General features: G+C 33.7%; 1 protein-coding gene across 2 annotated transcripts in view; it reads left to right on the top strand.

Moving 5' to 3' along the window:
- LOC129225497 (protein henna-like) overlaps nucleotides 1-25,092 on the top strand; it is a 76,770-nt gene that overhangs the window by 8,894 nt on the left and 42,784 nt on the right. The window contains exons 1-4 of one of the 2 annotated variants that reach the window (XM_054859924.1): nucleotides 7,573-7,643; nucleotides 10,493-10,627; nucleotides 14,547-14,727; nucleotides 24,764-24,858. In XM_054859924.1, the coding sequence (XP_054715899.1) occupies nucleotides 7,602-7,643; nucleotides 10,493-10,627; nucleotides 14,547-14,727; nucleotides 24,764-24,858 (453 nt within the window). In that variant the 5' untranslated portion in view covers nucleotides 7,573-7,601. Of the gene's footprint in view, nucleotides 1-7,572; nucleotides 7,644-10,492; nucleotides 10,628-14,546; nucleotides 14,728-24,763; nucleotides 24,859-25,092 lie in introns of those variants that run through there. The other variant, XM_054859923.1, reaches the window with a different exon arrangement.

Genomic DNA, 25,092 nt, shown 5'->3' with positions numbered 1-25,092 from the left:
GCAAACCTGTAAATCCGCCACTGGTTTAGCTCACGGATGTAACTTTCTTACATGTTTTTTCTCAAAATATTTTTATGCAATACATATTTTTTATAAAAAGAAGCTTTCATCAATTTCAGACATCAAATTAAAACGTTATTTAAATTATAAATTCCGAAAATTCAAACCTTTTATGAAAATAAATATCACTACTACGTGATTTCGAAAACAATACTAATTTGCATTAAGCGTCAAATAAACGTTCTTATACCACACCTGTTTACAAAAAAAAGGCACATTTATCCAGTATCAACAATAACATTTACGCAAAAACTCAACACTTGACGTGTGATATGTCCACATAACTTTCCCGACATCATTTTTTATTTAATCTAAGACAGCTGTAACATTAAACTCCAATGCCTTTTGGCTCATTAACTCGTTAAGGTCATTCAGCTTTTTTTAAATGACGCAACTTCGGTCGCTTTCTCGTCAGGAGCACTCGATGCATATAAAAGGAACGCTTGGGAAAAAGAATCCGAAACCAGAACCAAGATGAAGACTGAACCTTTGAAGACCCGAAAGTGGATTATTAAGGTACGTTATTAATGAGTACCTGGACGACCGAGCCTCACTCGGCTTTAAAAGAATTTTTTTTTTTTTTTTTTTTTGTCAACTCGTGTTTTTTTAAGGTTCAATACTTTTCCAAATATACTTGAAAAGCATCGCGTTAACAAAATATTAAGCACTCGACCTTCTTATAACACTTAAGTGTCAAACAAAGAAGATTTTGAATGTAATTAAATCAACATTTTGTTTTAAACTAGCTGTTACATTTGTTTCCGCTATACAATTTTCTTGTCGGTAATTAAAATATTTTGACCTTGGAACCAGTTTTGCTAGAATACGCTACCTTGCAGTGATTAATAATACTAAAGAAAAGGGTAAAACATTCCATTCCACGTGTTCTCTTGGGGGTTAATTACAGGCTTCAGACAGTTTGTGGTGTAATGTCATTTCAGAAGAATGGAAAAGAAAGCTTCCCACATACACGATGAAAAAGTACTGTCATTCACTAAACATCAAAGCAAGTTATAAGTTACGACATTTGTTTGTTTTACCTTTTTCATCCGCCATTGGACAGTGGCTGCAGCGAACCCTATAGTTATTGGAGTTGCGAATTCTTAAAAGCGGGATATTCGTTTGTCAGTTATCCGATTAAGCGAGGCTGACAGTATACAGAAAACGTATTGGATTCGTGATTTTTTTCGAATTTTGACGGATTTGCAAGTTATGAGGTGTGCTGAGTACGATTTGACCATTTTTGAAAAATGTCTGTTTGTATGTCTGGTTGTATGTGTGTGACCGATTTTTTGTGGCCGCTCTAAAGCAAAAACTACTGCATGAAATCGAAGGAAATTTGATTCACATATGTACTCCCATGTGAATTGGTGCCCACTAATTTTTGGTGCCTATTCCTCCAAAGGAGTGGAGTAGTCGAACGTATTCTCCCTTTTGCATGCCTGTTGTATCCCGAGAAATAACGGGCGGAATCAAAGAAAATTTAATCCATATGTTTTCTCTAGAGCAGGAGTTCTCAAAGTAGGTGCCGCGGCACCCTGGGGTGCCACAGAGAGAGGCGAAAGGTGCCACGAAATGTCCACAGTATCAGTACATATAATATAATAAAGATAGGCCAGGGTACTATGAGAAAATTCTAATTTTTCAAAGGGCGCCTCAAATCGAAAAAGTTTGGGAACTCCTGCCCTAGAGGGTACAGATGCTGAATCAATTTTGTTGCCAATAGCTTAAAAAGGGATTGAGTAATCGAATGCGTATTAACAACTGAATTAGTGCCCATTAGTTTTTGGCTTAAATTGTTCCAAGGGAATAGAGCAATCAAAAGTTTTCTCCGTTATTCGTGACTGCTATATCTCAGGACGTAACTGGTGGAATTAAGCAAAAATTGGTTCATGTAGACCCTAAAGGGTACAGGGGCTGATTCAATTTTGGTGCCAATATCTCAAAGGTCCTGTCATTCAGCTGAAAATTGTTATGCCAAATATTAGAAATTTTTTTTTAAAGCTATTTGTTAGGAATCATTACTCTTAATAATTGCGGGCCTTATTTTAAAAACGCTCAATCTGCACCACAACAGCTAAAAAATGTAATAATAATATTAAAAACAAATAAATAACTTTATACTGAAAAGTAAAAATATAAACAACTACGTTGAAAAACACTACAGCATGTGCAATGTTGCTGACACGTATTTCGCACTTACAAATCCCGGATCTTATTTTATTCAAGAAACTATTAATTAAATATGGGATTAACTGTTATGCTTTGATAGTAAATTAAAGCAGGTATTATTACCCAACAGCATTATTTTTTGAAGGCTTTGGTTCTATAAACTGAAAGTTTGAAAATAAAGGCTGCTTACAGAAGTAAAGAAAGACGAGAGAAATGAAGTACTTTACAGAACTTTTTGATTGAAATCATTTTGCATCGAAGAGGGTGAAGTGGGACAACTTGCTAATGAGTTTCAATCATCGATTGCTTCTTTGAGAAATTTTCGGAAAAATATATATATTTTTCAGACGAGAGAGAGAATGTTCTATCTGATAGTTGTGAAACGTCCATAATCTTTTTATCCAGTTGAATTTAGTTGCAGATTTCTTATCTGATGATGATTCCTTCTCTCAACGGAATTCGAAGATTCCGCAAGATGTAAATATGATTGGCGCATCAGATTGTGTAAGCTGATCAAGATATTCATCTATTTGAGTCAGATTACTGATTAAAGGAAGGAAATGGAAGTGGTTGTGTGGGCCATTGACTCTTTGTGTAATATATGACGAAATTGAACTGGCTAAATTGTAAGGGGCCAGTGATACAGCTCGAATCTTTTCCAGGACAAAAAAGTCCCTTGTTCGAAAAAAGGAAATTCATTTTGGAGGAGTGAATTATACGAAGACAATAACAGTCAGGAGCACACGAACTTAAATTTTTAGGAGGACTGAAATTCTTAATTCGCCGAATGTAACTCCAAATTTTGCCGAATGATAAAATACGAGTATGCTCACAAAGGTCTAATGAATTTGGACATCTGGTCATTTAAAAATTTCTAAATTACAATTGAATCGTTTATTTCAAAAACCAGTCAAGCGACAAAGTTACTAATTTTAAGAAAACATCTATATTACCATAATAAATTATTCAATGATGATTACAACATTGTTTATGGAAAGGAATATGCCTAAATATGTATCCCTTTTAGTTTAAAACATTGTAATCCTCATAGAATTTTTTTTTGCTACGGTAAAAAATGCATTTTTGAAATTTTAGAATTGTCGCTTGACTGGTTTTTGAAACGAACCGTTTAATTATGGTACCGACTTTGTGAAATCGTCTGGAAAAATTTGCCGAATGAGGAAATTTTTTGGGTGTTCCAGTGATTTTCCATCGGAGCGCCCGTGATAGTATTGATCAATTTCTAAAAAAAAATTACTTTCTCAAAATGAAATGGAAGGTGGTAGGAAAAGAAGTGATGTGTATTGTTGGATTTCTAATATTTAAGATGTTGTACTTATTGCAACCAAGCTTTTATGACATTGGAAAATTTCCAAAATCTTAGGGGTTCCCCCGAATTTAAATTTGTCGGATGGGGAAATTCTTGATTTGCAGAATAAAACTTCAAATTTGGCCGAATGATAAAATACGACCATACACACATACGTACATCTACAGAGTTGTGAAAATTATTAGAATAATTGTGAAATTTATAGATAATTCTTGTTATGTTAAAGAAATAATATTTTATTTTAAAATTATACCTACATTTAATATTGAGGGTGCATCCACTTGTTTTTTTTTTATTAAGGATTCGATACGTCTTGGCATACTTTTTATAAGTTTTTGGCATTTAATTTGTATTTTTTTGGCACAGAGCCTAATTTGGATGAGTCCTTCTGTCAGACTGTTCTTGTTTGTAAAAATCTGTTTCTTTATATGTTTTTTTTCACAATGGTTAAAATATTCTCTGTTGGGTTCATATCTGAACAGTTTCTATGCCATGGAAGAGTTTATATATTTTTTTCATTCAAAACTTATATCACAGATAAAGCTTCCAGACAGAGAGTTCCATCACGCATGACTTTGAAATCAGCATTTGGAAACCAATCTTTTAATTGTGGAACCTTTGCTCCAGCACTTTTTCATGCTGATGCTGGGTCATCATTCCTTCTACAATGCATAAACATCCAGCACCCAGGGTAGAAATTCTGCTCCAATCCATTTCTTGGGTTTCTTGTTTAGCCTTTTGTACAAATAAGTTCGGGGAAAATACTTTACTGGTACTTCTCCTACATACTGAATGCTTTCTTTTGATATTTGAAACATTGATTGATCAGAAAACTATACCTAAAAGAAAAAAGTACCTTAAGGAATGTTATTTATGAAGAAATAGTCTCATAAAAAAGTTTTAACTACAAAGTTCTGAATCTTTAGTCAGCATGCAATAAATATGATTTCAGGAAAAGTATTGAGCAACTTGAATTCAACTGTATATTCAAAGGAAAATTAATATTTTTCACCTTGCTCCAACTACTTACAAATTGTTCATCCACAATTTTTTGCCCAACTAAGTTGCTTTTCCATAGTAAATGTGATTTTAGTTCTTTCAATCTCTATCGAGTTCAACTGAGATGATCTTTCTACGGATAGAAAAATCACATACATTCACTCCATACGTTTGTAGAAAGATTTTTTGATCATAATCATTTGTTTTTCTGTTACCTTTAGAAATTTGAATTAATTTCCATCGATCCTTGCAGTAAATTTCTACTGTATTTAATTACTCCGGAATTTATGTATTCATATTAGAAGTCAAAATATCTTTGTATTCACCACACAGATGCTTGCAAAATGTTTAGTTTTTTTAGTGATTTCTTGTTGTGCATAGTTATTTTCTTAGACGATACACTTTATCAGTGCTAATCTTTTCGGACAAATATCACTTGCTTCACTCATGATTGTGCAATAATCCTTTGAAAAAAGAAAAATAAAGCTACCGATTATAAACAAATTAAAACTGCGAAAAAAATTGCTTTAAGAAAAAAAAAATACTGATGCTAACCCAAGGAAAAAAAAATAAAATACTAGCACCGCAATCAGACAACTTTAAAATTTCATCTTAAATTCGATTGTTAACCAAACGCATTCTTTATGCAATGCAACAATTTCATTATTTTGGATGAAATGATTTTCTTTTTTTTAAATTCCAGCATTTAACAAAATAATGTCCCCAAAACTATTCTAAAGGAGTGAAAAGTTGATTGGAACAACAATACAAACTATCCTTCAAGAATTATTGTAAGTTTTTACCAAAATCATTGAAGAAAACTGAAAAAATCACAATTATTCTAATAATTTTCACACCTCTGTTTAGTGAAAAGGGACATTTGAGTTATTAAAAATTGCAATATTTCCGTTATGTCTCTAAGTTTGCCGAATCGTCAGACAAAATTTGGCAAAGAAGGAAATCTTTAGACGGGCACATTGACCTCCCGTGACTTCCCGTCGGGGCGTCTCTGCCGGCAATTTTTGAGGGGAAAACCCTCCGATCCATCTTTGACGATCTCTGCCATGACGGAGCCTGGAAAAGGAGAATCGGAAATTTTGAAATATAAAATCCAACTATGAAATTGACAGGACATGTTTTGAGAATGAGTGATGATCAAACGACGGAAGTACTTTTCCTGGCTAAGCCAACAGGAGTGAGGAGTTAGAAGAAGAGACATACCCAGACTGAGGTGGGCGAACTATCTCTATAAAGAATTTGCCTCAATCTATGTCAAAGAACGAAAATCTGTTTGCACACAAAAGCGAAGAATGATCTCGTCTTCTTCAGCAAGCCAGAGTCCTCCCAGGATTGATACCAGATACACAGTGGCGTATACAAGGGACGTTGACAAAAAATTAGGTTGAATTGTGAACTTGTGTGAACTTCTTATGATGATGTTTAATGATATATATATATATATATATATATATATATATATATATATATATGTATATATATATCATTAAAAATCATCGTATGATCAAACCCTCCCCTTGGAAAAATCCTGGATATGCCTCTACAGTACAATTATTGCGCACTGGTCGTTTGTGCCCACGTCCAGCAAAAAATTAAGATGCAAAAAATATTATTACCATTTCGCAAGATGGAAGTGGTCTAAACCTTAAGCATACAGTAAAACGTCGATTATCCGAAACTTTATTGTACGAAACTCTCTGTTAACCGAAGTTCATTTTGTTTCATTCATGAAACTACTACTTGTGTATAAAAGACATTTCAAAATTTAAATTCAAGAAACAATGTATACTGTTAGTGTATAAATTAATTAAAATGTTTCTGATTTGCTATAGTTTCATTTCTTATGAAGTGGCTTTGTAACGAGAAGGAGAAACAACGTATCACACCCTGAATTCAGAAATTGACACAACCCCAAAATTTGAACAAACGGACTTATCATTGTGTAAAGAGAAGTCAGAACAGTTATGTAAAAAAAAGTCACTTCTTATTGATGTAAAATACGAATTGAATGCTCTTTCTTGCCATCAAACTTGCGAAGTTAATTTATATAACTGGTGCGGGGTGACGCACGAACGATAAAAGCAATAGAGACACACAAGGGCGCCCATATAGGGGGGCAAGTGGGGGCTAAAGCCCCTCTCTCTTAGAAATTAGAACTTTCTTGCTTTTAGTACTTTTTTCTTTGCAAAAATACAAGCACATTTCTTCTCCAGCCAAAAATGAATAAGTTATTAAAAATGTAAAATTTTACTAACTCTAATCTGCACTGAAATCGGTTTCCATTGGGAAAATATTCTGCTACACCATGGGGAAAATATCTGAGCTCCCTCTTAAAGTTTTGCATATGGGCGCCCTTGGAGACACATCATTAAAATTTCAGTTTAGAAGAAAATTTTTCGAACTTTAAGTACAGTTTATTATTTTAGACTACAAAAGCCAACCAGTAAACATAACATTATAAATGTTAAGCGCGTACTTTGAAAAAACCTTAATATTTCTCCAGTGTTTTTTTTTTTTTTTTTTTTTTTTTTTTTTTTTTTTTTTTTTGAGATGCGCCACTATTGTCATCTCGGTGCGATATGTGACTGTGAGTGATCTGAAAATTGAAGCATTATCGATTCTCCGAAAGTTTTTTTTTTTTCCGAAAGCGGTTGGCAGATTTGCTTAGGATAATCGAGATTATCCAACAGTTTCGCACATAACAACAAACAACAGAGTTTTGTTTATCCATTGCCACCTGATTTTCCGAGCAAAATATTTGTTCTTGTTCATGTTCGCTCATACTGAGTGCGTATCACCTCCGAGTGAAAGATAAATTCAATTCACGTTGATTTATTGACAAAACTGCAAGACACCCGTCAATTGATAGGGTGACGGAACGTTCAAGGTCAGATCTCCGTTTCTCATCCCTGGAAGGAAACGTCACCGCCTCGTGGCTCTATGAAATGAGCTGATCTCGATTGCTTAGATTCAAAATTGGTTCCACTACCCTTTGATCAACATTGGAAATCATTACCTGAAGATGAGTGTTGATCTGCGTTCTCTGTCTTCACACAACCGTGTTGTGAGTAAATTATTTCAGCAGTTTTTTTTTTTTTTTTTGAGCAATCACGAATTGCTTATTGTTTACACTTGACCGTAGTTGAATTCCGGTTCTTTTTAATTTTTTATGCTTACAATACAAACTCCTCTGGACTATATCTAATGCCTCTGAACTATATCCAATGGCCTCTGAACTATATCTAATGGCCTCTGAACTATATCTAATGATCTCTGAACTATATCCAATGGCCTGTGGGATTTTTATTCATTAGGCTTGGGAATTTAGTTAATGACCTCTAGCCCAACGATTCTCAACCGATGGTCCGGTGGAATAGTACCGGTTCGCAGAAAATTTGACCGTTCCTCAGACACTTTTCATCGCTCACGTTAAAAAAAGTTTCTTACTCGGAACCCCCCCCCCCCCCCTATAGTACTAATAATAATAATCTTTACGATATTTTTACACGAATTTTGTGTTCAATTTTTGTAATTTTCTGTGATTTTTCAGTAATTTTTATTACTTATGTATAGTTATTACAATATTTAGCTAATTTTTGTGACAGTTGTTTAATACCAAGTTGAATTTTCTTTCATTTATTGTTATTACGTATTACTTTGTAAAAAAAGAAAAAACCTACAGCCTTCAACAATTTTTTTACGGGTTCCCGAGTAAGAAGTAATTTATTTAACACTCTGCGAATATATGTTTTTTTTTTCTTTTTCAACAGCTATCCCGGTCAGTGGGTCACAAAAGGTTGAGAAACACTACTCTAGACTATATCCTTTGGAATATATCCAATTTGAATTTTTTGACATCTTAAATTCAAACTACGGTTCTCGCATTTATGATTGCGATAGGAGCCATTTGTAGAAATAGAAACGCAACGAGTAGGGTCCTGTCGCAATTTCTGGTTGCTAAAGACATAATTTGAATTCGAGGTGCTAAAACTCCAATTATTTTTATTTCGTGTTTTTTTTTTTTTTTTTTGAAGACGCTTCGAATTCTTTATCTTGAATTCAATTGAATTCGCCTCGAAAAAAAAAAAAAAAAAAAAAAAACTCGCCATTACTTTATAAGGTATTCATCTCAGCTCACTTGTTGAGGGAATTCAGTCATTTGCAATTCACAGTCAACAATTCATTGCGTTTTCCTTTCCTCAAGTGGATTGTGGTTTATGCTATAGCAGGACATGTAGTAAAGGATGTTACTGTTATCTATTTACTAAAACTTTTTTACTTTCTTCTATATCTAATATATAGAAGAAAGTATTGGATTTTTTATTTATATTTAAAATTTCAGCTTTGATTTTAGTATTTTTTAAAGGAAATTACAAATACTATATACGTATAGGATAAGTTTAATATTGGCATCAATTTTCTTCTGAGTTTTTACTCTTAATTTTAATTATAACGTTTCAGTAGTTGGTAATAACAAGCATTTGTACTTTGTTCATTTTAACTAATAATGTATTTTGCTAATTAACACTTGTAGTTTTCATAAATTTTACAATCTATTTTTGTTTTAACTTACAATTTTAGTTTACTGCTTCTTTTCTTCTTTGCACACAGCTCACGGATTTAATTATTATTTTTTATTTATATTCTTTTTTGAATTTTATTGCTGTAGTTAATTACATTATGTGCTTACAGTTGTATTTGTAATTGCATTGACATAGTAGTTATTTTAATAAATATAAACGTGCAAAAAGATTATGCTTGGAATTAGAGCCTATTTTGCAATACTAATTTGTCTAATTAATTATTCAACTCCCCATATTAAGAAACCGCTGGCAAAGTTCTAATAAAATGTAGTATTAATTTCTTACTTCAAAATCCTGGTTTATATGCAAATACATATGTGCATTGCAAAGGCAATAAAAATATTTTTCTTCTTTTGACGTTAATACATACAACTGTATAAAAACGGCAAATTTTGGAAACAACTGCATCTGTAAATTGCGTTTTGCAACTCACTTTCAGATTCTCTTTTTCAGAAAGAGCTTAATGAATAAATGAATAAACCTGTTTTGTTCTTCATAAGAACAAAACATTGGGCGACCTGCGGATTTTTCTCGCGTGGTGTCGCCCAGTTTTTTCTGTATATTATTAACTAGCGGTACCCGCACGGTTTTGCCCGCAGTAGAAAATGAAAAGGTCATTAGGCTTGCCTGTATATTTACAAATAATGGATGATGAATTTCTCGCCAATTTGATACGTTAATTTGCTCGCCCATGTTACGGTTCCGTGTTATGATAATTTGCTGGGTAAAATGTTCTTAAAATTGGAATAGAAAAAGAACAAAATTGAATTTTCGAAAAATCGCTTCAAGGTGCTCACCCCTATGCTACGACTAATTTTGTGCCAAATTTCATGAAAATCGGCCGAACGGTCTTGGCGCTATGCGTGTAACAGACATCCAGACATACAGACTTACAGCTTCAGTATTAGTAAAGATTTCAGACAATAGGTAAAAAATTCTGAAACTATATGGGGTTTTAAATCCATATGAAGCTTTGAGAAATTATTCTATACTTTTCAGTTCATTTTAAAACCTGTATTAAAACTTTTTTAGTTTAATAATTATTTTTATACTGATTCTAAAAGATAAACTTAGTTTTCTTTAGCTATTGCCTACATAAGCCTTAGATATTTTTAGTTTTACTGAAACACTCAGATTTTATCAATACTAACAATAAAAAAAAATATAAAAAAAATCATTTAAGGTAATTTATTTCGGACTTAATACAGCAACGAGAGCATAAGTTATTTTGCATTTTTACTCAGCCCAGATGTATACTTCCATTCTGCGTCCCTCCCCCCGAAAAAAGAGAAAAAGTTTATCTTACGAATTAATTTCTTTTTATTCGCAGGATGTGCCCCCTGGAAAGAACGGGGAGACCTATTCTCGTCAAGATTCAGAAGAAAGAAATCGACACGCCATGGTTGTTCTTTTTTCACTAAACGAAGAAGTGGGAGCTCTAGCTGAAGCCCTCAAAATATTCAAGGTAATTTCATCAAAACAATATTCGTTTATCATTCCTGTTATGTTGTTCATTTAAAATCATTAATTAGTGTTGCCATCATCATCATCATCGTCGTCGTCGTCATCATCACTGCCAAATTACATACAATCTGTGGTCAAACAGTAACTTTTCCCCCCATTTTCCATGATGTTAAATTTTTATTTAAGGTAAAAAGCTTGAAAATACGCTTGACTAAAGGTTTCAGGTTTGTTTTCGATTTTCACGCTTGTATGGGAAATTTAAAACTACTCTAATTCGAACAAATATTAAATTCTTCTTCTTCACACCTTTTCTATGCTTCTGCGATCAAGTTCGAAATACAAGTTAGAGATATTGCAGTTTTATTTCCTATTTTGCTTCCCATTTAGAAAATTACAAGATTCAATTTATAATTGATTCCTTTTGCATTTCAATATCTTTAGAACTTTAATTCATTTCAGATCCTATTTATTATAGGGTAAGGTGGGGTACAGTGTTACAGAAAAGAACAAACTAGAATGTAACGTCGAAAATATTGTTTTAATCAGCTTATTTTCGGTATGGATATAAACGATAACAATCTCTCTTTAATTAAAATTATTTAAACATTAATATTATTGGCAACTACTTAATTTAAATTGCACTTTAATTAAATCAGGCGATCATAACGCTTACCCTCGTATTTGGGGGTACTCTGTACCGCAGCGTAAGGGGCACAATCTCACAACAAAAATATAAAAGAAAAAATAACAATAGGAAAGTAGAAATGGTTATCAACTTTGCCATTTCCACTTAAACAGCTAACGTCATACTTATTATCCTCAATGTTTGTCAGTAATTTGTCAGTATAGTGTCATACAAGGCCCCGTAACAAAGTATCCTGGAGAGGCTATTCGAATAGAAAATTCAAGTGAGTCTCTTAGGTTACGTTTAAAAAACAACTCAGTTACTCCTATGCCGGGCTAATGAGTGTTAATAAGCACGAAACTGCAGTCCTCGGCTGGAATTGACTGAGTTAGCGGTGTATTTCATGTAGTTAACGGTAATTTGTAAATAAATATACTGAAAAAAGAGGAAAGCCCACATGACTTCCCTAAATATAATACACTCGGAAAGAAATTTAAAACTTTAAAATTATTTTTTCGTCGTTTGATCACACAGAAACCTTTTTTGTTCGTTATTTTTCAAACGTGGTACACTGTGGCACAGACAACTGCTTAAAAATAGCTGCTTGTGAGCAGTGGCGGCTCGTGCCTTAATTTAGCGGGTGGGCCCGCTGTATAAAGTTTTCACAATAATATTTATACAGATAAAATGAAGATAAATATAGTTAGTAATGCTGAGCAATAAAATACGTTCTTTTGCAGTTTCTTTATTTCGTGCTTCTCTTCAAGCGTCGAAGTTGAAATCGGTGGTTTTAGAAATGAATATACTTGATTATTTTTTTTTTTTAATTTCAAGATAAACAATCTAAATTTTCAAGACATCCAACCAATGCAACTAGTAATAAACAACACACAGCATTAATCAAACTACTACTACACTCTTAATATCAACACGATCAGTTGCGGCAGCATTAATTTCTATTTAGCCATGCTTCCTTAGAGCAAATCACGAACGTAACAATATTTTTTCTAGAAACAAACAGTTTCTTTAATTGCCTATATATTCTTCGTTTTCAAAATTAGAATTATTGTGTGGAACCACATCACAATACCTACTGGTCACATCTCATTTAGAGTTCAATTCATTTTTTTTTTTTTGCATTTTAATAAAATATGTAATTTTTTGAAATCTTTGTATGCGCTTGCTGATAAATCAATAATTTTTTTAATGCCATTAAAAAAATCAGAACACTTAAGAATATTTCAACTTTATAAAAAAAAAATATATAAGGCCTTTTTTGTTTTTGCACATATTTCAGAAATCTTTTTGCTAAATGATAATCATTTCTAAAAAGCTGTGCATTCGTTTGCTTATCCTATTAGTTAAAAAATTCTGTCGTTAATTATATAAAAAATCGTGAAACTTCCATAGTAAATTTTGTTTATAAGGATATACAAAACTTTCAACATTTTAGTAATTTATAAAGTTTTTTCCCTATGGCACAATTTTGTTACATATATTGTACTGACTGCAAGACGTATTACTTTTAAGCTGTATCTTTAATATAAAAAAATCCTTAGCTAATACAATAACATGGAAATACACACACACACACAACAACAAAAAAGTTTGAATTTTGAGATCTTGAATTCAAACTGTGCTTTTCTCAATCGGGAATTGCGATAGGGCCCTACTCATTGGGTTTCTTGTTTGTACTAAGGACTTTTATCGCAACCATAATTTGAATTCAAGATGTCAAAATTCAAATGAGTGTCAGGGGTCAGATGTTATGCGCTGGATATGTTGTGTGCTGGAATCTATTTTCATGTAAAAAGGATTGTGTGAAGTCGAGAAGGGTCGTTAATAAATAATTCGATTCCAAACCACATGGACACCTGCATTATAAGCATAGAAAAATAAAATGAAAGGACGGATGTTATTCAACGGTCAAGTGAAAACAATAAGCAATTCGTGATTGCTCAAAAAGAAGTTCATCGAGAAAACGCACACCTGCGTGAGTGACCTAAAGCCAATCATTTTTTTAATAACTAAACTAGAGTGTTGAAACTCCCATAATTTTTGAAACAATCTGAAGTTTTTAAATAAATAAAAATCAATAGTTTGGACATTTTTCAGGTAATGTAGCCGCTATGCCTTTAAGAACTTAAAGCGATGTACCGGGTCAAACTGAAATAATTCAAGTTTTTGCTCAACCGAATAGTTTAACATAGAAAATAAATAAATAAAGCCTATTTTACGATTAATACTTATTAGTACTTTAGCCACTTATCTGAACAAAGAAGAAAATTGAATAGATCTCACCCAATTGAAGCTGTTTTGTAAAAGTTTCGGACAAATTCAGAACTTTTATTGGCACCACACTCAAAACCAATTAATCTGTGCTGTGTGCTACTCGAAAATGAAATCTCTATTCAAAAATTCCAAAAATTCTGCTCATATTAGTTCCAAGCAGAAAATTAAGTAAATAAAAATATGCATGAGTTGCGATAAATCCATAAAATTGTAAATCCTTTTTCCAGATATTAACAGCCGTTTAAGATTAAAGACAAAAGTGGGTCGGAGCACGCGAGAAACTTTTTTTTATTCCCATGGGCTCGCTTTTTTCTGCCCTCCGAGCTGTTTTTTCGTACAAGTGATGCGCGCGTAAAACATTTCCCTCCTTCTTTGCCCTAACTGGTATTGAGTATTGAGTGAAGATACTTTTCCAAGGGGCAGGGAAGCTGCTGCCCATGCAGCAGAAGTCGGGGTGACACGGACTTGCCGTTTTGGTGCCTGGTTGAATCATTGTGATTGGTTAGGAGCGGAGGTGTGGCAGGGGGCAACAGTTGAAATGGCCCAAGAATCATTCTCAAAGCTTGCAATCGCGAACGCTAACACATGGAAAACTTGTAATATTTTATTAGCGATATGCAAAGTGCTAGAGATTTAAAATCTGTTTCATGCCCCCAATTCTTCGTTTTTTGTTTAACTGAAATACAAAGCGTTATTTTTGAATAATTTATTTAACTGTGCACAGTTTGTCTGGGTGGGCCAAGCCCACCCGGCCCATAGTGACGAGCCGCCCCTGCTTGTGAGGTAGACAAACATGTGTTCCAACATCATACAAATGAAAGACAGAGACAGAAAGGTGCGATTGTGCATTGTAACGGTGTACCCCGGGTAACAATGTGCCCACCTTATCCTACAGTTAAACATATCTTTCTCATTCGTTGTTTTTGCTATAATAATACACAGTTGCATAAGATATAAAGTATTATATTTTCTCGTCTTCATTATTATTATTTTTTTTTTTCAGGAATATAAGATAAATTTGCACCACATCGAGTCACGGTCATCCAAACGGTTAGACAATGACTACGAATTTATGGTTGAATGCGACACACGATCAGGGAACATCAACGAAGCCATAGAAGAACTACGTACCAAATCGCAATATATGACGGTAATTTCAAGGGATCACAAAGAAATTGAAACTGGTAAGTAGCTTGGATTCTATGCGTATCATAACAGTTTTTCCAATATGAATCCATGATTCATGTTAAGAATCGTAGATTCTTATTTTGAAAATTAGAAGTTTCGATTTTTATGGTTTACAAAACAAACAACGAACGTGTGGTCAACGAACCGAAACATTTTTCGGTTGAAAAACGTAATGGACAAGCGTACAAATTTGTTGCAGTATATACAAGAAATTTCTTCTGAACATCTGGCTAAAAGCCATAATGAATTTGGAGAGATACGAAGTTTTGCCTAACAGTTTTGCCCACGAGGCTGTGACGATGATGTAGCTCTGGGATCATGTTCACGTATCCAGTTACCCTTTCCCAGGTAACGCACCAGGTTTCAAATTCTTATAGTGTCACCATCCTGGGATGCAGCAAGAAGGGGTTCGAAGGGTCAAGCCCAGAACACTTAGTTTCAAGCCACATTACAAATTCTGGTATTTTATGTGGTATGCCCTACTCTAGAAGGTAAATTCTATCTACGTTTCGATGTTGCCAATTAATTTTTAAAAATGTTAGAAACGGACGTTGTAGAGAAACTGCAACGTATATTCAACATTTACGAGGTGCTTGAGTGTGTGCTTGATCGATTGTGCGTGGGCTGTTCTTTTTTTTTTTTTTTTTGCCGCAAACGTGGTACTTATTAGGGCTCGACCGATGGTATTTTTTGGCCGATGGGCCGATGCCGATTGTTGGCCGATTGTTCAAAGATGGCCGATGGCCGATTGTTTTCCTCCAAATGGCCGATTGCCGATGGCCGATGGCAAAAAAAAAAAAAAAAAAAAAAGAATCTAACAGAAATAAATTGATAAGATTGTCAGGGATTTAAACGATCATTGATTCATTTCACTTTACTTCCTTTCTTTGAATAAGGAATAATTATCCCCCCCCCCCAAAAAAAAATCAGATTTCGATCTTTAACGATCATCCAATTTAAACTTCACATGTTTTTTCGGCGCATATGTACATGCATATGTACCTAAGAACATATAGATGACCGAAATATCCTATTTGAACGCCTCCTTAGTTAATTATCGCAAATTCTCTTGTGATGTCTTCATGCGCGTAAACTTACGTCACTCAAAAAATTATGAAATAGTAAGTTGAAAACTTATACGTACGTAGTATGATTTAAATGTTCGAGGACAAGTTGTATAAAAATTTACCGTGAATAGTTCACATTACCGAAGTACATCTATCAACAAAATAGTTACCTTGAACGACTATGAACTTCTGCCAACGTTCGTATAGCTTTTGGAAGGACTCCTGGAAAACATTTATCGCAACCTCTTGTAAGGCCTCTTGCGCTGCTGCTTTAACTTCATCGTGGGGAAGAAGGCGACTTTCATGTTGAGGATGCACGGTTCGATTGGTCAATACTCGGATATGACAAACAAATAACATAACGTTTCGTCCTACTTAGCTCCGTGTGACTTTTACTTGTTCCCAGCAAAAAAAACATTTGCATGGACGCCGCTTTCTTCCGTCAGGAGAAGATAAAGCTGCATCACAGAAGGTAGCGAAAAATGGCTTCCAGGAGTGTTTCCAAAAATTATATGAACACTGGCAGAAGTACATAGTCCCTCAAGATGATCTTTTGAATGTGGATGTGCTTCGGTGATGTGAACTATTCCGGGTAAGGTTTTATACAGCTTGTTCACCGAACTTTTTGGATCGTACTACGTACAATCTGTATAGGGTATAGTTATGCTTCTCCTTTTTTGACAGCTGTATAATGGAAGACAAAGAACAACAGCCAAAAAAAAAGGAAGAAAAACAAAGAGACTGTTTAATAACCAATTGATTTTTTTTTTTTTTTTTTTGGATTGAACAAATAACTAAAATTTCAGTAACATTGTAATAATGTATGGATTTAGGTAAACTAAACATAGTTAAAAATCATTAAATTATGTTGGTTAATCATTCAAAAAATTAAGAATAATACTATGAAATCGTTAACAAATTACGCAATTAAAGTGGAAAGACTGCACGTAGACATTTTTTAGTCGTCAAATTAAGCAAAAAAGGTAACAGATAAATTACAATATTAAATCATAATAGGAATATTTTTATACTTATTTAAAATTTATGAATAGAAAAGTTTGCATTTTTCATAAAATGTATAATTGACATAAATTTTGCGGAAAAAAGAAATAGCCATGAAAAGAGCGAGGTTCTTAAAACGTAGCTACATTAAACAAACTCAATATTTACACCAAGTTAATAACTGAATATATATATTACTTGATCTGATGTTTGTACGCGTAATATTGAACAATTTGATTGTTTAATCTTTTATGAAGCACTACAAACAAGTTCAAATTCAAGTCTTCAATTTAACAATAATTTTCTGAAATTTAAAAAATTGCATAGTAGAAAATCCTTGAAACTTTTTTATAACATATTATTAAACATATGAAGAAAACGAAAAAACTTATTCATTGATTTTATATAAATACATAAAAATAGTTACTTACAACAGAAAAAATAATCGATCGTTACTAATGATGCAAAAAAGATGACACATTACAAAATATAGGTGAAACAAGTATAAGAAATACACAAAATGACATTTCTTGACCAAAATAAATAATCGCTAAATATTTAAGAAATGCTTGAAACGACGAGGGTGGGTTAGGGGGGTCACCCTCTGATTCTGGAGTAACTCACAACGTTAAACTTCGGTCCCAACTTCGGCTTAATTTTTTTTAGTACAGAACCGCTACCACCAACGCCTTGGAAGAGCTTCTGAATCTACTTCAGCACTTCCGAAGAAAAAATTCATAAGTCCCTTTGTTTTCCGAATTATGTCAGCATACAAAACGTCTTTAATCAATTTCTTACATTAATGCTCGATTCTTCCTAAACAATAGATAAAGCTTGAAAAAAAATCTCTAATTTTATGAATAGTGTTAGTTTTACACAACTCAGAAGTACAACTAGAGTTTAATTTCAGAAATTGAGGGAGTTGGAGGAGGGGCACGCAAGTGTTCTTGGAAATACAAAAAAATAGTCGTAAAAAATAAAGTTCAAAATAATCATAAACATTGAGCAGAAAAACCCTTTTAAATGCTTATGATAAATGTTTTACAACTTCTGTGATAGAGAAATAGGGCCCCAAAATGTATTTCGACGGGCCCCAAACTTGTAGCTCCGCCGAAGCGATACAGAAAATACTGCATTACTGTGGTTCATAATTACAAATATCGAAAAATGAAAAATTACCGTCGGTTCAACGGGAATCTAACAAAAGGAAACAAAACCAGTTTCGCTATCTCATATTTGTTTCCATGGTCTCCAATTCTGCAATTCTGCTGCACCAAATGATCGTCAGTCTGAGACGCTATATTAGTTTTGCATTGAAATAAGTAATTAATAGCCACAAAAAATCAGTTAATAGGCTTTTTAGAACACCCCATCGAAAACAAAAAGGAAAGTGCACAACTGGAACGTGCGCACATCCCACATACGAAAATCTAGCCGTTCTACAGCTTTCCATTTTTGAGTTATGTCTTATAAAGCACTGGTTTCCTAGGTCGCGTTAACCGCGTCCATCGCCGACGTCAGCGTGCGACGAGTTGAAGAGCAGCGAGGAGCTATGCCAAAGTGGATTCCTAGGCAACCCCAATCGCGCGCGGGAAATCTGAACGAGTTGTTTTCGCGAGAGAGCAGTTGCGTTGCAAAACTGAAACAAATCGAGAAACAAAACGAGAAATGGATCTTGCAACTAAAAATCGTCTTATTACAGCATTGCTGCAGGAAGAGGAAGAAAATGAAGAACTAATAACATTAAATACAAACAATTGTGAACTTTAATTCGTGTATTTCCAGAGTACGTTGAAGGTGAATTGTTTAAGTAACGTTTTGATCACATATTCTTATTTAGAGGCAGGGAAAATCAAATTATATGCATCGTTTACAGAATAATGAATTTAGTTCATTTTCTTAGACATGAAAACAGTATTTTTTTTATAATTATTAACTTTTAAAATTACCTAGAACATTTATCGATTCTGAAATTGCTTTCCAGCAATTTTCTTTTGCTAGTTGGTCCTTGTATCCTATCTTCGATACGTTATATAGCACAGGATTCAGCTGAACTATCTCAATAAATGTTTCTTCTGGGGAAAAATCTAGCGACATTTTGATTGGATTACACCGGCGTAAAGCTCACGCTTGACGCTGAAATCAAAGTCAATTTGATTCCGACGTGGCGATGCACCACGTCGGTTTAGCTCGGGCGCGCATGCGCAGAAGAATCAAGTTTTCTCCTCGGCGGAGAGCGACGCCGAAGACTGGCGCCTTTGCTTCTAGGAAACCAGGGCTTAAGAGATATATACGTACATCCAGCCGCAAGAAACAATGCAATAATTAACTTGTTTGGTACCTTAATGCAGTATTAAAAACTCTTTCAGGGGTGACTAAAATAGAAATTCATACTGAAATTTAAGTAAACAATTTTGTTTGAAAACAATAACTCCCTTCACTTTGTATTAAAAAGTAAAACAACAAAGGTCCTTTTTTTTTCAAAAACATCGGCCAATTCCATCGGCTTTTCGATGTTTTTAAGGCCGATGGGCCGATGTTTCCTACAAGTTAGCATCGGCAGCCGATGCCGATGCCGACGGCTAAATTGTTGAAACATCGGCGCCGATGCATCGGCCAGGCCGATGCATCGGTCGAGTCCTAGTACTTATGCGCATTCACTTGACTATTCAGGTGAGAGTGTTCCTACTCCTTCCCCAAAATGGTCTACAGCGAAACCGCATCAATTGCTGTTCGCTCCGAGAACTGTAGTGTAAATATTCTCCACAATTCGATCTAACTATCGAGTGTATCGAGCAGTTCATAAATTTTATGGGGGGGGGGGAGGGAGGTTATCCAGTATTAGTTAAACAACTTGCCAAGTGATCAAGCAAGGTATAATTAACCTTACAGAAAAGGTTCTCTCATTTAAAACCTTGTAATGAGTGGCCAGATGCTTTCCCGATTGCCATAGCCACATTTTTTATGTGTTGTGTCCAGAATATTTCTTTTTGTATCATGCAAAGGTCATAGCTACTAAGTATGGTAGACCGACCAGTGAATGAACACCACCCAGTGAATGAACAGCGCGTCATTTAAAAAAAAAAAAATAAGCTTCCAAAAATTTTTTTCTGAATAAATTCACTACAAAAGCGTTCTTTATTGATATTCTAAGCTATCTGACACCTGATTGGTTAATTTGGATTCATTTTTTCTTTTTCCTGGAAAAAATTTGAAATTTTTACTGCCGTGAATCGTTTTTTCTCTCTTTCAAAATAATAAGGCTGGTTTCGTGCTAGCAATTATTTTGATACATATTATTTTTATCGATAAATTTTATTTTTTAACTCTACGAAAGAAAAATTAAGTATACATATTTAGGCTATAGATTTAAATTGTTTCAGTCAATGCAGAATGCGTAAATTTTCAGGTAGAGGGGTGTTCAGTCACTAGGTACGAAAAATTGCGAAAACCCAGTGAATGAACACTGGCAAAAGTTCTTTTGATTTAAAAGGAAATTTGAAGTTTCTTTGAGATATTTTCATTTTCGTACTTTTTTGTAATGCAGATAGTTTTATATGCTTATTTATTTATGTATTTCAATATATATTTTATAATTTCTTTATTTTTTTCTTTGCAAACAATGCACTTTTTACTGAGTTTTATCTTTTATCTATCTATATCTCTATCTGTATATTAACCTACCTACCTACATCTATCTTTCCATATCTTTATCTCTCTTGATAGATAGACAGGTAGATAGAGAGATAGAGAAATAGAAATATATATACAAAGAGAGAGAATAGATAGCTAGATATGTATGTATGTCTTTATATAGATAGATAAATAGATAGAGGAAGTTATAGAGATAGATATATATAAAATAAGAGGTAAATAGATATATAGGTAGATAAATATAGAGATAGAATAAGTAGGTAAATAGATAGGTAGATAGCGAGACTAATATAGAGATAGATAGCTAGGTAGAGAGACTGATATAGAGATAGATAGTAGATATATAGACAGGTAGATAGACCGATAGATATAGATAGGTAGATATATTGATAAGGAGATTGTTAGATAGATAGGTAGATAGATAGACAGGTAAAAAAGCAGGTAGATAGATAGATAAATAGATTGGTTTGTATAATAGGTTAGTAGATATTTAGATGTACAGACAGATAAATGGGAGGATAGTTATGTAGATAGACAGATAGATAGATAAGTAGATAGATAGATCGATAGATAAGTAGATTAATAGATAGATAAATAGATAGATATATACATAAGTACATATATATATAGATAGATTAGTAGATAGATAGATTAGTAGATAGATATATAGATAAGTACATAGATAGATAGATAAGTACATATATAAAGATAGAGAGATAGTTAGATAGAAAAATGGATAAGTACATTGATAAATAGGTAAATAGACATAGAGATAGACCGATAGATGTGTAGATAGAAAAATAGATAGAAACGTATATTGATAGATGGATAGAGATATAAAAAGATAGATATAGATAGATAGATAGATATAGATAAATAGATATAGATAGATAGATAAATAGATATAGATAGTTATATAGATCGATACATAGATAGATCTCAAAGAAACTTAGTTTCTTTTTGAATTAAAATTTATCATGTTCATTCCCTGGACCAATTTGTGTTCATTTACTGGTTCGAGGTGTTCATTCACTGGGTCATTGTGCCATTTTTTCTTTAAACACCTAAAAAAGTCGGAAGCGGTACCATTTAAGTTCCCGCGATTTTTTAGAGACATTTACATAGATCAATTAAAATGTTTTAACTATCACGATCTGTATAGTGTAGAATTTAAAATTACTAGGATTTTTAAAAAATGAAATTGTGCTTAACTGTTCATTCACTGGTCGGGCTACCCTACTTTAAATATTTTTTTCCCACAATGGAGACGTAGCACAATGCACAAGCACGGCGCTTAGTGTTATAAATCCTTGTCGTGTATATTACTCGCAATGTCACCAGGGAACTGAAATTACCTGCCTGTGAAGTTCCTTTTGCTGAACCCGCCACTTACATAAAGTAAGCGAGACCGGAGATGGTTGGCGAACTTTTTAAACTTCATTTTTTTAAAGATTGTAAATAAAGTAGAATATTTTTATTTTATTGCTATGGTATCAGCAATCAAGTCGCATTTTTGTTTTGATAGTACTATGCTTTGTCTATTTTTTACATAATTTTTTGGGAACCTTCGCAGAGTTCGCACACTTTGTTAGCGAGCCGTATCGTATGGGGTAAGTTAGCAAATTGAGAAAAATTACTAATAGATGCAGAAAATTTCACATAAAGCCTCAAAGATGCTTCAAAGAAAGCAAGTAAAACTTACCAATTAATGAAAAAAAGCGAAATTAGTATTGTAATTGCTTTGAAATTAGGTACCACCATAACCATATACACCATATAAAACACACCACACCGTATACATATACACCGTTACACCATATAAAAGGTTTAATTGATTTTAGAAGTAAATGCTGAAAAATGCAAACATTATTTGAAATGAATAATTTTATTTTCCTACATTCTTCCTTTTTATGTTTCTTTTGGGGTAATTTTCTTTTTCTCTTAGATTCATAGATTTGTTGTATGTTTTGGGGAATTTTGTGATAATTTGCGTTTTTCTGCGAAGATTCTTTCTTCCTGAAGAGCCTTTTTGACTGGAGTATTAAAGAGTATTGCTGTAGACCTATTTCGTTTCCATCCTTTTTTGATCTAACCCTCTCCAGCTTTAAAATGAAGTCGTATATAATCTGCAGTAATGCTCAGTATGTGGGTTTGGCTGAGACATAGCGCTATCTTCAGTAAGAAACTCTAAGTACGTCGTAAATCATCATTGGCTTTCCTGGATTATTCACCAACGGACACAGCAAAAACGGAATCAACACAATTTTTCAATGAGCAATGTAGAGACTCTTATCAAGAGGCAATAACTTATGGCTATAATGCGGCGGGAAATAGATTAGTGTTCTTATTATTTTTAGTAGTGTAGTAGTTTCATTACAAAAATCAAGCCCTTCTATTGACGTGGGAGTCGTAAATGTCTAGGAAGAGAATCAGAGGTTTTTCTTTGAACATTTAGTGTTTTTAGCAAAATACTTTAAGAAATCTGGAAACATTTCAGCAGCTGTCATCTACCCATTAGAAAATGCACCATACATGCAGAATTACATCTGTTGGGGTTTTCCCGTTGTTGGTTTTTCTATTGTAATTTCTCATTTCCTGAAAGAAGAGCAGGTATGTTGGCTATTGTATAGGCATATATATAAAACAAATGATAAGCTCAAGAATAATGTAACTTATGCAATTATTTCATTAAATTGAGATTTTACTGAATTTAAATTTCAATTGTTTAATGTTTTGGCTCTAAAAACTTTTCTTAGGGCAAATTTGCGAATTCGCACACTTACCCGAAAAAAGTTCGCCTACTAGCCCCAAGTCGCAGTATTGAAATCAAGTTACACTGATTGTAAAATGGGTTCATTAAATAATCCAAATAAGACGTCATTGTTGCGTAGAAGCATGGGATATTCAATATTAATAAGTTTTGATAAATTACTCTACTATTATACGTTTTATAAGAAAATAACTAAGGATGAAAAAAATACTTAACGCTGCGAAAAAACAACTTTCTCTCGTGCAACACGTTTGGGTTGGCAGATTTCACTGAGAATACACTGAATGTAGCGAGGCATCTACGAGGTTACGTAACAGCTCACTCAGAGCTCTGTCAAACCAAAAACAAGAAAATTATTTAACATTCACACACTTACTCCTTCACATAATAGCCCCGGTCTCCCCTACACGAACTCTCTGTTGCTGAAAATCAATATCGAGCTTAAAATATTTGGCTCCGCTAGGTTCAGAAATGAGACCTTTAGGAAGTTCTTGTTGGAGTGGTTTAGTGAGACGAGGAGTGTTGTTGAAGCAAAGTTGAATTTCACTACTATTCTGTCGTGCATGGGAAAGTAAAAAGAAGAACTGCAGGAATGAACTTTTTAAAAATTTGAAGAAATACTTTTGGATTCCATGTAAGCAATAGAGTAATGTTGAAATTTGACGTTGTTTTTATGCTTTATTTTCAGCGAAAACCAAATAAACAAGCTTCTACACTAGGGTAAAAACACCTTTAACAGACATGCTTAAGACATTGCTCTCAGGTTAACTCAATTTTCTGCGTCTTTTAATGTATTTAGACTTTTAAAACTATTTTTCTACCATGCAACTATATCTCGTCTAACGTTTGGCAGCTTCTGGATTCTCTGAATTAGTTAATTTTGTGTCGAAAAAAGGTCTGACCCCACAGTTGCAGACACCGATAAATCTGATGATACTCAGTAACAGATAGGATGAGGAAAAGATGAGAGTTGGACAAAATTCCCTTTTACTCTTCAAAACGTGCAGAAATTTTTCATTTTTAGAACTAAAGCCTTATTAAATTGAAATGAACATAAACCACCAGCTGACCTCGTGGTGGCTGTTCTTAACCCTCCACCACTGCCTTGTAAATGCCAACTGGCTCATGAAATTCACTCTGATAACACTAGATGGCCACAGCAACATTAGTTTACCCGCATAAAATTCTTATTACTTAACTCCAAACTGATGACTGTCTGTACCTTGTCTGCTCATGATGCCGTTACCTTATAGCTAAAGAACTATAGAGAGAGGACAGAAATGAAAAAAAAAAAAAAAAAAGAGAATTGAGAAAATTGCAGATTTTGCCTTCCCACAGCATGCTTACACCTTAATTCAACTATCTGAGCAAATTTCCTTTTAATCGCTCTTCCCATGAAAAAGTAAACTCTCTCAAGGTCAATCTGTAACTTGTGCTTTAGGAAGCCGAAATATGCATCCATGGTAAAATCATAGGTAATTTGGAAACAACATCGATAACGTATTTATATGATGAACTGAATGGTGAATTTTATTTCAGCCGCTGTTCCCTGGTTCCCTCGCAAAGTCAAGGAACTGGATATGTTCGCGAACCACATTCTTACTTATGGATCAGAGCTAGATGCTGACCATCCGGTAAGTGTATAACCACCATAAATATCGTCGCCTCAGAGCATAAGCTATCTAATGCCAGATATAACACTAAGATATATCTTATGCTCTGAGGCGACGAAATGTAAAAACCTGTTTCTTGCTTCTTGTGATCGGTATAGCAGTTTAAAAAATAGTTATTCTGAAAAGTCGCTTACTTTTTTGTGTGGAGACCAATTAAAAAAAAAAAAAAAAGCGTGGAACTCTAACCGAAGGGGC

The sequence above is a fragment of the Uloborus diversus genome, chromosome 7 (genome assembly GCF_026930045.1).
Source record: "Uloborus diversus isolate 005 chromosome 7, Udiv.v.3.1, whole genome shotgun sequence".
NCBI classification, from domain to species: Eukaryota; Metazoa; Arthropoda; class Arachnida; order Araneae; family Uloboridae; genus Uloborus; species Uloborus diversus.
The sequence above is the reverse complement of the archived record's forward strand: the minus strand, read 5'-3'. Positions and strand labels throughout refer to the sequence as shown.